The following is an 18,098-nucleotide window of genomic DNA, read 5'->3' as shown; positions in this document are numbered from 1 at the left end:
TAACTATTTTATGTATAATGAATACAACATGTATAATGTTTAACTTGAGCAATGGCAAGGCAATGCGCGGTGCCGAATTTGTGCAATTTTCTGATTTTTTTAAGCGAAGCAAATCGATGTGTATGTAGGAAGAACAGAAATTTCGTTCTTCTCACATATGCAGCGATCTATTTTTGCTTTAAAAAAAAACCCAAAAGTGGCACATTATATATGTTACAATTGCATAGCTGTTACTTACACTATATGAACAAGCCTATAAGGTATTTCTCTCGCCTTCTTAGCATGCCTTGGCAGTGTGGTGTTCAGCACGCTCGGCGCGTATTCGAGAGGCCCGTGGTTCGAGTCCCGGCGAAGGCGTTTGCTCATTTTTCATGTCTCCTGCTTCCAAAGTATCCTAATATCTCTACAAGCTATTACATTTAGCTCGGCTCCCCAGCGTAAAATGGCTAAACACTGGTAGTTCCGACCCAGCTTCGATTCCAGGCAAACGGCTAGTTGCATGGGCGTTTTCATATTTTTCTCCATGTGTAACGGGTACACAATATAGTTTCATTTACGAAGCCTCCCTTCCCTTAGACAGAATGTACATCACTTAGTTCATCATCAACATATTCTGTTACTGCGTTCATACCGCTGAGCTTCTGCTGCTGAATTATTAAATTGCACTTCGCTGTGAAAGCGATTTTAGTTACTTTCTTTGTTCCTCATATATTAAGGGGAAATTCGAGTTAATATTCATTTTTATCCTTGTCTGCTATAGTTGTTTATCTTGCTATAGGTGTTATTATTTATCATGATAAATTTCAGTTTGCCTACTCACCAGATTTAGTTATTCAATTAGATTTCTTCGAGTCCATTGCGTATAAACAATATTGTTGCTTGCGTACGGGTTCGTAATGGACTGAATGCGCAAAAAATCGATGGTAGCTTGATAAAATTTATTTTCCCAAAAGAAACAGTTTACAATTCTAAAACTTTTCACAAATTACTCGTTTAGCTCTTCTCAGTATAATACATCGAAATCAGTAATTTCGCTTCAAACTACAAAGAACGTTAAACACAATGCAATGCAAAGCGCATCTAAAGAGCGAAGCTCACACGGAAATATCTCAATAGTCCGTAGTCTACGCTGAATTGAGAAACTCAGAGCAGAACTCTCTCCACTCTTATATAGTTTTACTCCGGTCGCCAAGAAATTTCTAATACCTTTCATTCCTCGAAATTACTGGAAAGCATATACGGTTATAGTTACATATAAGTGTCGGATACGGTTACAGTTACATTAAAGTTACCAATTAAAGTTATACAGCGACTGGACCAAAATGTCGCCAAATTTAACGACAAAATTAGTGGTCAAAACCATCGCCAGCTTGGCGATATCTCGCCAGTTTAGCACTCACTGTTAAGTAATTTACTCAATTTTAAGTAGACTTGCCCCTCTAATCTTAATTTTCCGGCATAGCTTCAACTCTCTCAAGCATTTCATGTTACATTAAACAAAAGATATAATTTCACTAAAATTAATTGCTTATATACAAAATTTGTAACAATATTTGTGTTATAACGTAACTATTCGTAACAATAACGTGTTCCACAGCTCTTAGATCGTGCGAAGTTGCTTCTACCACTGTTGACTGATTCATTCCTCGTGCAGGTGAAAACCCTTCCACTCGCTTTAATTATTTTCAAGTCAAATATCTCCAATTACATAAAAAAGTGCAAATTTATTCTCCAAAAACAGAGGCTGTCGGTGTCCGAGTGGTTCATACTTGAATACTGGTAGCTCAAATGCCGGCGAATGGGACTGAGTGCATTTCTCCTTGTGTAATGTAAATACAAGCCAGTGTTATTTAATTTATAAATATAAATTTAGTGTTAGCTAGTTTGATTTCGAAATGTTCTCATCTGTTGTCTACACAAATGTTATGGCTGGAGAAATAAAAAAGAATAATAGATGCAAAGATAAATAACGCACATGCATAAAATGGAAAATAAAACAGCCCTGTTACATTGCAAATTAGCATATTTTTTTAGGTTATTCGAATGTGGCAAAACAGACGAAGACTACAAGTCTAGGAAAGAAGGATGCCTTTTAGGAGGACTTTCTATGAGAAAGTGACTCGTTACACATTGGGAAAAGCTATGAAACCATGTAACCAGCCCGTTCGACCGGGATGAAACTGGGGTCGAATTGCTAGCATTCAGCCGTCGTATCGATCCGGCCTGTGGTAGAGCCCCTGCAATACTGCCGAAATATCGCATTAAGAATATTTCTAAGTAACAATCAACTTTTCAAATGCCGAAAAGAAGTAAACAGAAGGAAAAGTTTTGTACACTTATTGTATAACCATATCAAAAAACATTTTATTTTTAAATTTATCTTCTATTTAGTAGCAAGAAAATTGAAATTAGGAAGTTGAAGTTCGTCGCGATTATTATTCTTGCACGTAATAAAGCATACAACTGTAACCAAAAGGATTTTTTTTAATTCCAGACTTGCTGATTTTTTTTAAATTTTCTTTTCTTTTTTTTTTGTCAACGTACATTTATTACCTAGGAAAAAAAATCACATTATTTACTCATTTATATTTTTTATTAATTTATTTATCAAAGAATTTACGTTTTCTGAAACCTACATTTTTTTCCATAAAGCTTTCAATATCTAGTCTTCTACGAACAGATGTTGCCTTATTGGTAGAAAACGTAATAGACCATTTGCTCGCGCGAGTTAAAACTATGGCAATTTCTGAATCAAAACCGTCAATTATCTTTCTCTTTTTCATGCTGCATAAATCATGGCCTTTTTATTCCAAACTTCCCACTTCGTGTTCAGCTATAGACAGAAAACCACGCTAAATTTAAAATGCAACTATTTATCAGACATTTAATGGCAGAAAGATACATTTGTCCATCAATAAACTGAATCAGCCGTTTACAAGGGCCTTGATTGCAGTTACTGGTTCTCGCCTTAAAAATATTAGATTGAGAATCGTGAATTATTTTCAGTCTCATATTACGTTGATTTATGGTAATTGTACCATTAGAGATATTTTTTGTGAATGAACTGGTTGTAACTCGATTGTATGGTGTATGCTACAAGAAAATCGTGAGGTCTAAGGTCACAAATCTTGCAAATATTTCTGAAGGATAAAATAATTGACCGGAAAGGCAGATTAGCATTCACAGGCTATTTTGTAGAGTAATTTGCGAGAAAGTATATTCTTACTTTTGCAAAACACTTGAACTGTAGTTATGATGTTGCTTCAGGAAACCGTTATGTAAGTATAAGAGAAGAATATTTATAAGCTAATTTACATGAGCAATAATAATTTTCTGCGAATAACAGCAAACACAAATTCGTGAAGGCTTCGTACTTCCGTAGAAGAGCGGTTCTCAACCTTTTGACTAACGCGTACCATCTAAACTAAAATTGAAAACCTTTAGTACCCCCACCACTCTTGAGCAAAGTTCAAATCGCATAAATTTACGAGTGTTAGAGAAAAACTCAATCGGGATGTTGAAGTTTCAATTTTTGAATTTAATAGTTAAAAATACTTTGCTTCTTTCCGTGCTACCAGTGATACGCGTGTAGAGACATTACGTATTGTTTTAGAAGCAGGTGAGATGAAAAATGAGCAATGCCCTCGACGGGAATCGAACCACAAACCTCTGGAATAAGCGCCCAATGGGCAGACCACCACACCACGAAGACACGCTAAGAAGGCGGAAGAAATACCTTATACACGTATCATCGGCTGAGAACCCCTGGTAGACTAACGAAACCAATCTGTAAAAGTGGAACTAGCTTCGTTGAAAATGTAAAGGAGCGTTAAAATGATTGGTTTCTTGATTAACTTGACTATAGCAATACATTCGAGGGCTATCTGCCCAAGGAAGAGATGCCTTCGTGGAGGACTTTCTAAGAGAAACTGACGCGTATATGCCTCACACGTGGGGGAAAACAGGAAAGCGTCTATACAGCCAGTCCGTTCACATGGATTCGAACGCAGACCGAACCAGCGGGGTTCAACGACTTTCGCTCGGTCCCTGGTGGCAGCATTAAAGTGATATTTCCAGTAATGAACACGATAACTGAATAATAACATATGACAAAATGTGATATCTCTCAGTGCAGCAAATGTAATAAATGCGGAAAAACGGATAAAATATATACTAAAAATAATTATTTCCAAATGTAATAAACAGAAAATGCTGTTTCGAATTATTATAAATATTTATATATTAGTTAAAAAAGGATACTTGTTTATGTAATGTATGCCGAGTACTAACATAAAAATTATATAAAATGATTTTTACACATATTCAGAAAGAAACGTAAAGTTGGGCTAGGTCATATTATTTGAACATGGCCAAGCAAAGAAAGAGCTAACTGCCTAAGAGAGGGATGCCTTTGTGGTGTACTTTCTAGGCAAATTTGCTCATATACAAGTTACAGATGGAGAGAAAACCCTAAAACCCGGCAAGAAGCAAGCCCTTTTGTCTGGGTTCTCCAAGCACGTTAAAATTGAAACATTTCATTAGCTCTTCGTATGAAACCTTTCTTCTTTACCTCATTTTAATTCTTTTTAACAGAGTATGAAAGGGCAGAATGGATAATATTTCTGACCACTGATATAATCTATTCCTTTAAAATGGACCATCTTCCCTTTTTTACGAATGTAACGCGTGCCGTGATCACGGCCCTTCATCTCATTTGAATTCAAGTGAATATTTATTTTCACCTAACAAAATGAAGCCTTTCCTAAACGGAATGAAGTGGAAAAAAAATTAGGGAACTTTCTAATTTCCCGCAGTTGTCGTTACCATGGTTACGAGGCAAGTCCGAAGAACAAAAATGACCTTAAAGTGCTTGTTCTAAAGTAACGGACTATAATATTAGACACAAATGCTAGCAAACGGCTGGCCGCATGGTTATTTTCGTAATTTTCACTTATCTAAGGCAAATACGAGCCAATTTCGTTTAGAAAATCTTTCACGAAGGCATCTTTTTCCTTAGATAGCCTTCATATGCGTTGATGTATTCAGTTCAACAAATTTAAGAGAAATAATTTTCGCCTAATTCGAGAGAGAACACTTTTTTGTTCGCATTTTTCATTTAACTAGTTTCTCTCTTTTAGACATTTATTAATATTCCTGAAATTTCAATCTCCTATATAAAAGAATTCTTAATAATTTAGTGAAATAATACCCCATAATGTCTTTAACGCGCATTATTTATAGCAAACACAAAAGAATTCCAAACATTTCACAGATTGGTTTCCGCATTATATAAATTTAAGTCATTTCAAGGAAGGAAAGCTATAAAACCAAGGATACAGCTTTTATTTTTTTTAGTTTAATATCCCTTTAAAAGGAGAGATGAGGTAATAATTTATAAGGTATTTCTCCCGCCTTCTTAGCATGCCTTCGTGGTGTAGTGGTCAGCACGCTCGATTCGTATTCGAGAGGTCCGTGGTTCGAGTCCCTTCGAGGGCATTGCTCATTTTTCATGTCTCCTGTTTCCAAATAACCTAATGTTACTACAGTGGTGCCCGAAATAAAAGGTGGTGAATGATGATTCTTCACCACCAGGATTTGGTGACTGGGTCCCCTAAGCCTCAGTTTGCATTTAAAAGGGGAAGTGCATAAGGTATTTCTCCCGCCTTCTTAGCACGCCATCGTGATGTAATGGTCAGCACGCTCGACGCGTATTCGAGAGGTCCGCGGTTCGATTCCCGACGAGGGCATTGCTCATTTTTCACATCTCCTGCTTTCCAAAATTATCTAATGTCTCTACAAATTCCTTTAAAATTACTATTCATATCATCCATTGCTATATAACACGATGACATGAAATTTTCAGGACAGTTGTATTGTTACGAATTTTGTAGTTATGTAAATAATTCTAGTGAAATGTTACGTAAAATTATAGCATTTCTTGTTTAATTTAACATGAAAGGCTTTGAGAAGCGAAACACCGCCGAAAACGTAATGTTACAGGGCCAAATCCATTTAATATTGGGGTAAATGATTATCTCGGTAAATTGGCGACATATCGCCAAACTGGCGATTTGTTTGGAGACTAAATTTGTCGCGAAGCTTGCCAAGGAATCGCCCGAAGTTGCCAAACTGGGCGACTACTTGACGATACTTGGGTCCGGTCCCTGTATAACTGTATTCGGCATTGTAATTGGATAACTGTGATTGATCCCTATATGTAATGTAGCCGTACCCGGCCCATGTACTTAACTTTAACCGTATATGCTTTCCAGTTATTTTGAGGAATGGACCATACCAGAGAACTGAGATTTCTGGGCCACTGAACCCTGGAGGGAGCATCCGTTACTCTGTCCTACCAAGAAAAATTGTGCGACTAGTTTTCTGGAAGTGTAAAATGTTTCTTTTGGGAAAGTAAATTTTATCAAGCTGTCATCAGTTATGTGTGCATTCAACCCATTACGAACTCGTACGCACAAAACAATATTGACGGAGGAATCTTTCAAGCCAAAATATTTGAGAGCCAGTATTTTTGCTAAAAAGGTTTTAAAAGTACTTCTTTCTATTCATTGGCTGGGTATCTAGAATATTTTACTTTTTTAATTTTCTCACTCTTCTGCGAAATGAACTTTTGAGAAAAATTCGTTTGCAGACAAGCGCGTTTTACGTGTTAACTGTTAATTTAAAAGTACACATCGTGGCTCTGAAAACGAAATGAATGAAAACTTTTCCACGTTTCCCGAATAATTCGTATAGATCAAATAATTCGAAGGTCGTGGATAGGGAATATGGCTGCTGTTTTTCAAAGCTGGAAATATGTCATAATGGAGCAAAAAGGAGTGATATTTTTTAAAGTTACGTGCGTTATATACACCATGTCCGCAAAAGTCCTTACTCGGCCTTTATTTTTGCAACTATTGGTCGCAGACCGTATTTCCCAGCATATTCCTTTCCTATAGCACTTTATCTCCAGATTCTAAAAAGTTAAAAAATATTCGTGTAATTTACCCCTTCTCCAATGCATCCTGAGAACGAGGTTCCCTAAATTTTAAAATGGATTTGCCCACATTGTAATTTTTTCGTCTCACTAGCAAACACAAACCCTGGTAGACTTTCTGCTGAGATAACATTAACCTATCCTTTCGAACTGTTGGATTTTATGCAATTGCAGCGAATTGACATTCAGTCTACGATTTTGCTGAATCAACTGCGCATTCTTCTCTGAAGATTTATGGAAGATTTGAAAGTCCTAAGGAAAGTTTCCTCACTACCTTGTGAGAGTCAAACTGGGTTCGTCAAAGAATGGCGGCTGCGGCCGAGGGGATGGAGATATTATCCACTAACAGAATGTGAATTCACACAAAATACCCAAAGGAACTTACATTTCGATCGGGAAAATCTAAATACTCTGATGAGGTACACTCATTTCCCGTATCTCGAGCAACTCGCAAAAGAGGTGGGAAAGTTCGTCGAGTAGATTTAATGGTAATTTAAAAAAAGTCTCCTCGCATGAGAAAAAAAGTATTTAAAAAAAGTCTCCTCGCCTTAATCTCCTCGCATGAGATATTCTCAGAGCGCCTTAGGACGAGCGTAATTATTATAAATTCAGTTCAGGAGGATTTGCTTATTACTTTACTATTGTGTAACATTCTTTAATTTGTAATTTTATCAATGGAATGGCAAACGATTTTCGCAAAAGTAAGTTTTCAAATCCTGGAGCTATGTTATTAACATTCTATTGAAGTCTTATTGCTTTAGCATTGTCGCATGTGTACGGTTCGTAATAGATTGAATGCGCAAGTCTGATGAAAACTTGATAAAATTTATTCTTATCACAAAAAATAAAACAAAATGCTGAAATGTTTCCTGACAGATATTCGTACAGTATCACAATATCACACAGTAGTTAAATTTTAAACTACTAAAAGGTTAAATAAAACACAATCCAAAGCACATAGAAAGCTAATCCGATCTCAAAATTACAGCAGCTAAGTAAACAGCAACAACTTAGTAAACAACTGAGCTGAGATATTTTCCTCCGGCTTTTTTTTTTTTATAAGCTTTTTAATGTCACGAGGAGCTTCTGGTACTTTCTACTTTCTCGAGGTTCCTGGAAAGCAAAAGAAACTACGAGATATCTATTTATTAAATGCGCTTTTTTAATAAATAGATATCTCGTAATTGCTTTTGCTGTGCTGTTATTTTTACTTTTTCGACGCTAATCGAAATATTTGATTAATTTCTTAAAATATGTCTCGTGCTGCACTGCACGGGGATATAAAAAAATTAATTACAATTCTACTAAAAATAGCTAACTAAATACAAAATCCGTAACAGTATTATAATCTAGTATACATAAAAGAAATCTATTAAACTAAACATATTTTTCATTTTTGATTCATGCAAATAATGTTTTGAGCTTCCTAGGTGCCAAAACGCGTATGACTATTTTCAGGCACACGAATTCCATGAGATTCTGTGAATAATATGTCCTTTTTGAAAAACATTATATTACTGAATACTACACAACAACATTTACAACATTACAACTATATTTACAACAGCCACAAATGTTCATCACGTAATATATTAACATCAGAAACCTATTTCTAAACATATATTTCATTTTAGTTAGCTTATAGAGCTATTAGGTCATTTCGAAGCAGGAGACATGAAAGCGCAATGCCCTCGTCGGGACTCGAACCTCGGACCTCTCGAATATGCGCCGAGCGTGCTGACCATCACACCACGAAGGCATGCTAAGGAGGTAGGAGAAATACCTTATATACTCCCCCTTTTAAAGGGTGACTGGGGATTAGGAGACCCTAGTCGCCAAATTCTAGTGGCGGAGAATCATCATACGTCACCTTTTTCAGTTCGAGCATCATTGTTGAATGCATGCTAAGAAGGAGGGAGAAATACTTTATAATGTATTTAACTAAGGAAATTAATCAATTATTTCGATTTTTAATTTGCGTATGACTACGCATATGATCTACAGCTATAAAAAATAACACTCCATTTCTTTTTACATTTTTCAAATAACTTTATCCTGCATGAAACAACACAACAGCCTTTTGGAAGCATTCATGATATTTGCTAAATATACATATTCAGTTACTGTTTAGTAATAAAATAGCTATTCTAATGTATTTTTACAAAGTAAAGCATCATATTTTTTAGAAGAATGCATTACATGTGATACTAAAACCGGTACCCCGAACTGCTAAATACTGGCAATTCCTTCCGGGTTCTGTTCCCGATAAAAAGTCTTTTTTGCATGAGTATTCTTTCCGTCCGTAATTGGTATACGCTCCAGTTTCCTTTAGAAAGTCTCCAGGGGAACACCATTCCATTTAGGAGCTGTCACGCATTTTGCCGTAATTAATTAAACAAACTAACAGTAACTCATATTACGATTTAGCGTTTGTTATTGCAACCATTCTGTACTTTATTATTATTAAGGGGTTGCAACGACCTGGCTTTTCTAAGAATGTCTGACGATGATGTTTCCTTCACTGACTGTTGGGGGAGGAGCAAACTTCCCAACTCGCAGCCTTATTAGGGAACCACTTTAGTGAAGTCCACTTTTTCTTAACCTAACGCTGATATGGAAACTGTAAGATTCTATCAAGAAATAAAATTTCACATTCCTCTTGTCCTACTTCAAACCGTCACAAATTAAAGATTTGGCTCACAACACCTAGGTTTGTTTTCCACATTGGTCAGAACAACGATTCTAGTAATTTTAGCCAGGTTTCATAACTTTACAGATATAAAGAAACTTGTAAGGTATATTCTTCATTTTTTCCGCATGCCTTCCTTATGTAATTGGAAGCACGCTCGACTCGTATTCGTGAAGTCTAGAGTTCGAAGAATTTGCGGATTTCCTCAGTTTCCCGATATGGACACCGCATGACATTTTGGCACGGCCTATTAAATTATATAATTTTTTTCTGCACTTCATTTAAACTTATTTCCTCGAATCGATTCAGTTATCCTCTCGCGACCAGGCAAAAATATATAAAAATTCAATGGATTAAAAATTGTAAAGTACAGAAAAACGTAAAACACCGAATGCATACAAAATAGTTTAAATTTGTTTTAGAATTAACATTGGAGCTTCTACGCAAAAAAAGTAATTCGGGCAGCGAGCATGAATACAATATTTCAGGTGCACAAAATTGAAAATTAACTGTTGTTCACACTGGACAAAAGGACACTGAAATGGTGTATCAAATGAGTTAATTCACTATTCTACTAAGAGTTTCAAATGTAACCAAATGGCGACCTCTTTAGGCTTTGCCCCAGTTAAACTTTTAAATTGTTCATAATTCTACAACTGTCGCATGCAGATTAACTAAGGGCATAAAAGCCTTAACCGGTCTATAAGAACAACATAATTCAACTCTTTTTAAAGGAAAAAATGCACAATTTACCAAAATATAAAAATTATTACACACCACATACATATATATATATATATAGAGAGAGAGAGAGATGTTTGGTGCGGCCGATTGCAACGAAAATGATGGTTGCGCAACTACATGTTTTACCAGTCCCATACACAAAATTTCAACGATGTATGGCAATTCGTTTTTGAGTTATGCGAGATACATATATACGTACGTACGTATATATGTATCTCGCAACTATTCTACGTTTTAAACTGGAATTTGACTGTTATTTTATTTACATCGCCACGAACTGTGGTTGACTTTGTTAACACAGGAGGGTGCATTTATGTTCGAAGTTCGTGTTTAAATAAAAATGCTTATTTGAAACCTTTCCAAGTCTCTGCAGTTATTTTCAGACAAAGCACTAATTCGATGCATGTCTGCTAGGGATTCTGGACTGATTTAACCAAATTAAGTAAAACCCTATAGAAAGAACAAGAAAAATTTCGCTCTTTTAAAATATTGAAATAACCTTCCAAAAACCTGAAGTTCGTAAAACAACTTTCCCCCATGCCCCAAAATTAAAAGCGTATCGTTCAACTGTGTCACCGTTTGTCACAACATTTAATCGTATTTTTACTAGAACTAGAATTTAAGGGAGGAATAAAGTCAAATGCCCTTCGAATGTTGTCCTTGTAACAAGGGGAAGCCACATAGAACACTTGTAAAGGGTAATTTACCCTGTTTATTATTTTTTTTATGTATTATAATGCTGCTACTTAAACTATTTTTAAATGTGCCTCTCCTAACAGTTCCGTGCAACAAAGGAAAGCCACATAGACTACTTGTAAAGAAAGTTATAAAGGACAATTTGCACTGTTTATTTTTTGTTTGATAGCGTTGTTATTTAAACCATTTTTAAATATGTTTGTCTAACATTTCTTCACTGAGAGTTACTTTTAAATCGTCGGCGGGATATCACTCTACCTACAACCAAAGTAAACACAAGCACAGATTTAAAGTTCAGCAAACTTTATTCCATCACTCCTTTTGGGTTATACTAAAGCGAAAATATGCATCTAAACGGTCGATTGCTTCTCAAAATAGCATTTCAAACATACTCTACCTGCCTCCCATTCAATTAATAAGACACCTTCTCAGCTAATCACTGTAAGCCATTTACCACGCTCCAAAAATGAGGAATCTTCGACAAATATTGACGTTTGAATGCATTCTGGCACTAGTTTCTCGCAGTCAGCCCGATAAACTTTCTTTCGATAAGGCGTGAATTGCAAGTAACTTCTAACTTTTAAAATTTCTTGCACAACCTTCTGTTCTGATAAAATATATGTGAAGAGAATCAAAAGAAAAATAGAGCAGTCTTTGAAGGAAGTTTAACTGTTTGTAAATATTAAAATCGTCACTACTTTGCCGTATGTTTTTTAATTTTGAAACTCTATTCATTCGGAGATTATTTTAAGCAATCCCGAAATTCATTCTTTTATGATGTGCTTGGTAAGCAAGTTGTATATAATAAATTAGATAAAAGACAGCGTTATTATAGGGTCTTCCTATAGAACATCGTAAAAAGGCTCTTAAAGCTGTATTAATTAACAGAGCAACGACTTTTGTTTTTAGTGTGTTAGATTAGTTCTCTTCTATTTTTTATTGCGTTGAAAAAATGAAGTACTGCCATGCTATTTATCTCTCTCTCAAAAATCATTCCTCAAAGAAATAAAATATTACAATGCAAGGAAACATTTGAGCCATTTTCTTTGAAATTGTTGTAAGTCCATTTCTGACAAAAAAAAAAAAAAAAAAATAGTAAATGGTAACAATGAATGCAATCTGCTATGAGCTTTTTAATCTATAAACAGTTCCTCTAAAAATTCTTTCAAACTTTTCATCACATTCTCAGTATAAATTTATCAATGAAATTACAAATAAAATTGCTTTGAAAGCGGTTAGGTTCACTTTTCGCAAAGACATAATATTTAGTTAAAAAAATATACTATGTAATTTCTATACTTCGTTTTTATATGTGTGGCAACGTTGTTAATGACGTAAAAATTTTCCTTCTGTCACTGGAATTTTGGTACTCTGTCCGTTTATTGCAAAATATGAAACTTAGTTTTGTGTTCTTCTTGTTCACTTAACGTGAAGTAAATAAGTACGATTACGTCTAAAATTACTAATTGCTAATTTTACAACAAATGTGCATTTTAAGTTATATAACATTCGAAATGGATAATACCACCTTAAAATCGAACATTTATTCAGATAGGCATTTATAAAATAAATTTTTATTTTGACGCATCTCTTTCTATATTTTAATTAGTTTATTCAACGATGCGATGGATCTGTTACCTTATATTCCTCCAATACATCATGACTTAAACTTTCATAAACTTTCTCATAATGATAAAATTAAAAATGGCACATATTAATGTAAAGCAGTAGGCATTATCTGAACAAATATTGAGAAAAAGCTTTTTTATTTTACATTTTTACCTATTTAATAAAAATTTAATAAAAAATTGGTTTGATTCAATTGAAATTTCATACTTAATATTTCTTAAATGTTTGATTTTTACATTTCGTTGATTTTGAAAGGGGTTTAAATCCATTTGAGGTCATCAAAAGTATAAATTTCCTTAAAGTACTCTTTAAAAAATAATCACATTATAAATTCCATTTAATTTAATATTTAAAAAACATAAAATGAGCGTATTAACGTATAGCAATATTTTTCAAACCATTCGAATACAAGCGCTTAAATATCTCCATAAATAAAAAATGGACTTACTCCACTTTCAAAGAAAACGGTTCGTTTATCGAATCATGCATGTATGCGAGAAGAGCTTGTTTTGTTTTCGCAGTCTATTCAAAACTTAATTCCTTTCTTCTTGTTCACAAATATAACTAAATACATAATATAAAACCTTACCTTGGTCGTACGAGTCAACATGGAAGGTTTCTTTCAAAAGCGAAGGATCCATCCGTTGATGAAGCTTAAGTGAAAAAAAAAATACCTTTTTAAAAACATTTCCATACATTTGTTTTATAAATACCGTACACTTTGCATTGATCTAAGCACTTTTTTTTGGAAGAGCTTTTCAAGAATTTTTAAAATTTTGGCTGATTTTATACTTTTAGAACTACGTTTTGCATTTAGTTAAGTGACGCATCATAACATTTTTCAACCATGAATATTATAATCTGCAGTTAGAATATTTAGGTCACGGACGCTTAAAATAATACTTAAAAAGAGACAGAGTACGCTCATTATCAGCATAAAATCTTTATCATAACATTTCGGATGAATTCATCAAATTCTTGAAACTTCGCAGACATGTTTTCATAAAGTTTGTTCCGTATGGGAGGTTCTCTTATTAAACATGGAAACTGACCTTCATTATTCCATTCGCGCACATAATAGAAGCACAATTAGTTAGCTGTTCGCAAAGTATTGCTTTCAGCAACTTATCATTATCTATATAAATTTATCATAATTTTATTCAAAAATATTTTAATATTACTTATTCTTAGCTTGTGATTTTATCATGTTTTAATTGTATCATTTTTTAATAATAGATATATTTAGAATATTTTTCTCTTCTGTGTAATATTTTGATAAAATGTTACTACTGTTGTCATTTAGATAATAAAATGAAAATAAGAAATATATATATTCATATATAATTACTCATATATATATATATATATCAAATTTCAAGTTTCTGGTTTATTACGTTCTCGCTGAGCTCGCAGTATACCAACCTGCTGTTGCAAACACTCCTATTAACACATTTTATGTTTGTCTTTTTAGCTTTGTTATTCAGCACTATTTTTTTCGCACTTACGCCATATGCAGTTCAACAGCAAATTTACAAGAATTTTAACACCAGCATAGTAGTATAAGTTTAGAATTCCGGACGCAGCGTTCACTGTTGGGATACCTTTTTTTTTTTTTTTTTTTTTTTTTTTTTTTTTGTCTTGTCTTTACTCACTTCATCATATCAATAACCAATTTTCTTACTAGGATGGCTTTACAAAACATTTTTGCCTTTTCATTATTAACATTTTGTGAGTTTACTTTAATTATTAAATATCACCATCTGCGAGCTTCCACCATATGAACCTGGACTCGTCTCTGAAGAGAAAACGGACGCCTATTGTTGAACGGTCCATAAGACGTGTTCTCTTGCCCAACATAAACAGGCACCTCGGGTCAAGGGGACACAAATAACTGGCCGTCTTGCATACAGACCTGCATTGTGTCTGTGCACTGCAGTAGCTGAGCTTCTTATTCCTGTTGCCACTAAATGATCTGCCATGAGCCAAAGGCACAGTAATACGTCTTCCTCCTTTGGGCCAGAAGAGCAAAATAACAGTCTCCCGCAGGTATTGTAACTCTAGGTTTGCCTGGAACATGTCTTCTAGACATAGAATCCTCGGATTCAAACTGATTCCATAGTCAATGGACCAAATTAAGAGAGACACTGAGACGTCAGCATCAGCTTGTGACATCCCTATTTCCATCCATCCGATTGCCCACCACCTCAACGAACCGGGCAAGCGATTTCTCCTGGATATTGTCAACGGAATTGTTAATAATAATTGAAACTCAACACTCGTGAACAAAACTTAAAATTTTTGCCTTTTTCTCCAACACATATATAAGTATTCCTTTCTATAAAAAAATGGTAGCTATTGTTTTTGCATATATTTTCTTAACTCTTTCCCATCGGAGTTGCTCCAAACGCCCGAGCATTCAAACATCGGCAGGTCGCCCGAACGCCTGAATAATTTCCTAACTAGTGCTTCCCCCCATCAAGTTATTGCATTGCTCATTGCTTTCAGAAGTTGTTAAATGACATGTAAATCATTCTTTTCAAGCAACTAAAAGTAGTTCTGTTATTTTAATGCACATTCTGTTTCCTTTGTTTTCTGTCAATGTTTAGCTATTAATGCACAATTCGATCCTCTCTCGGTGCGGAGAACTTCGTTACTATCACGATGAGTTAAACTTCGTTACTATATCATGCATATAAACTATGAATTTAAATGTTATTCACATTTTTAAGATAGTGAACCTTCAAAAACATGCTGTTCCTTAACTTTTGGAGGGCAGTGTAGATAGGAATACAGGGCGATAATATTTGGTGCCGACAGTTTGAAAAGTGATACGCCGTTTCCAGTGATTCAACGCAAAATTCCGTTTCGAAACTAATATCCCATTCGGAACTAACTTCCCTTTTGGGTTAATAAAAGTTTTATACCATAGGCTTATTCCAAACTCTTATCATAGGCGTTTCTTTAAAACTCATAAATAATTCATGAGTTAAAACAAGGAAAATGATTTATCATATAGCTTTTTTATAATATTTTTTACAATTTCATGTCACGAACAAAAAGTGGAGTTTTTGTTTATTACAAAGGCGGAATTGGAAACATTCGTAGCAAAGTTCTAAAAGATTACTCCTTAAGCTCAAAATGACTATTTTTGATATCTCACTGTGATTTTAGCAACAAGATCTTAAAGTTATGCTTTCTTCTCGCCATTAAAGAGAAGGTAATAAGCATCCAAAATAGCCTTGTTCCTGATTCTTTAACAATTTTTCTTTCAAAATTATTTATGAACCTGAATAAAAGTATGAAATAAAAGTAATTTAACACAGTAATTTTTTTATAATAGTAGTCTAAATTTGCTATTTGAACCCTCTAAGGATTATGTTACTTCATACCATATGAAGAAACCTTGAAATTTCAGGCACAAACTCTTAAAGCTGGGAGGATTAAAAAAAATATATATATATAACGAGTCTAACTAATGTAATTTCTTAAGAAAATTAAGGATTTTCGCTACAAATCAGAAACATTGCAGTTTTAGTTACACTCATTTAACTGAACGTTCCAGTGTAACCATTCTAGATTTCAAACAAGATAGAAATTGTCTACTATAGGTAAGTATCACTAGTTCACTAAAGGCAGATCACTCAAATGAAGATAAAAGTCTCAAAGCATTTTCTTTTTCATTGAAAGTAACTTATGATTAAAAAAGTACATATAGAAATGAAAATCTATCAGCTTATTTCTTAAGATCTTTTCCTTATATTCATATTATTTCTGATATGTTATTCTGTTTTACATTAAATATGGGCAGTATGGATGTCAGCTCAGCTGTCGACTACTATATTCTGATCCCAAAAAAGCGATAACCCAAATGGACTATGAGTCTCCTGATTTTGCCTCGTTCACTATGAACGGTCGACCACTTATCAAATAGTTGTCACCGAATATTACCGCCTTATATTATTTTTAAAGAATTGAATCTACTTGTATGCCTGTATATTTCTCGCACTGCGGAGAAACGACGGTACCATCGAATTTTGAATAATATACTTCTTCACCTGGAAGCCCGAATTTCGAATTTGTTTTATTATCTATTTCATATATTCTAAAACTTCAATTTATCTCCAGTACGCGAGACTGTCTGTCGGAAAGTCTAAAGGTATGCTGTACTTAAATATTTTGGAGTTTTGCTGTTGAATTGACGTTTAAGTTTGCGTAAGGGCCAACAACATGTTATTTGATAAATAAACTAAACATATAAAATGTCAATAATGAAAAGACAAAAGAAAAAGTTTTTTAAAGCTATCTTAGAAAAAACACTGGCCACTGATATGATGAACTGAGAAAAGACTGAAAAAAACGGGAAAATGTATGCCAACACTTAACGCTGCATCGGGAATTCTAAAAGTATAATGCTATGATGCTTTCAAAATTTTGCAATTAGCTGAATTGTATGTGGGGTAAGAGCGAAGAAAATTATGCTTAATATTAAAGCTAAAAAGACGAAAAGAATTATTAATAGGCGTGAGTGCAAAAGAGACTTGTAGACTGCGACCTCAGCGAAAGCGTATGAAGCCTTTTGGGAAATAGTTAGAATCTGAAACCTTTGAGATGTTTTTATTTTTATTTGTTGAAAAATTCGATAGCAGGATGTAATTCGACTTATTTATAAAATAATAAATACGATGACAATTACAAAAGTCGTTTTCCAATAATTCTCACATATGTTATGTGTAGCTAAATTCCCTTCTTTCCATCTCTACCAGTCAACGGAATCTGATAAATGTTTCGCACGAAATCCTCGAAAATAGTCGCTAGGAAAAGTGAATTCTTTCCTGTATCGGAGGAACACTTTTATGAATACGTATCAAAATATAGCACTAAAAATAAAATTAATTTTGCTCCTACGAATCATGAGAAAATTCAAATTTTTTAAGACTTTCCATCAGTAATTAACATTATATCTAAAACCGGATGATAATAAATGAAAACTACCTGGTTTTTCCTTGTATAGAGTCGACACAATCCGAGAACGTCTGATTCTTCCGAAAATCCGACTACATCGGAAAAGCGTCCTCTTTTGAAACAGGTAAACTGATGTTCCATTCGATAGTTATGAACATTTAACTATTTTCTTGAAAGAGTTATTATCTAAATTTTTAATAAACTAGATTAACCTCTTTAGTCCTCCAATAGTCCCGTCTACAACGCAATATATTGCCGAACAAGTTTTTCCTGAAGTCTGCGGCGTCTATACTCTTCTATCTATACAGGAAAACATATTGCAGGTGTTTATGCCAAGATTAGTCACCTTAAGCATGACGGAAAGCAAATGTGCTGGCAATTTAT

The 18,098-nt window shown here is 34.2% G+C and overlaps 1 protein-coding gene across 2 annotated transcripts in view; it reads right to left on the bottom strand.

Moving 5' to 3' along the window:
* LOC118197565 (A disintegrin and metalloproteinase with thrombospondin motifs like) overlaps positions 1 to 18,098 on the bottom strand; it is a 228,459-nt gene that overhangs the window by 68,308 nt on the left and 142,053 nt on the right. For both annotated transcript variants that reach the window (XM_085813483.1, XM_085813484.1), the window contains exon 3: positions 13,342 to 13,405. In XM_085813483.1, the coding sequence (XP_085669609.1) occupies positions 13,342 to 13,405 (64 nt within the window). The remainder of the gene's footprint in view (positions 1 to 13,341; positions 13,406 to 18,098) is intronic.

The sequence above is a fragment of the Stegodyphus dumicola genome, chromosome 3 (genome assembly GCF_044657685.1).
Source record: "Stegodyphus dumicola isolate Sdum_Otavi_A_Nest chromosome 3, ASM4465768v1".
NCBI classification, from domain to species: domain Eukaryota; kingdom Metazoa; phylum Arthropoda; class Arachnida; order Araneae; family Eresidae; genus Stegodyphus; species Stegodyphus dumicola.
The sequence above is the reverse complement of the archived record's forward strand: the minus strand, read 5'-3'. Positions and strand labels throughout refer to the sequence as shown.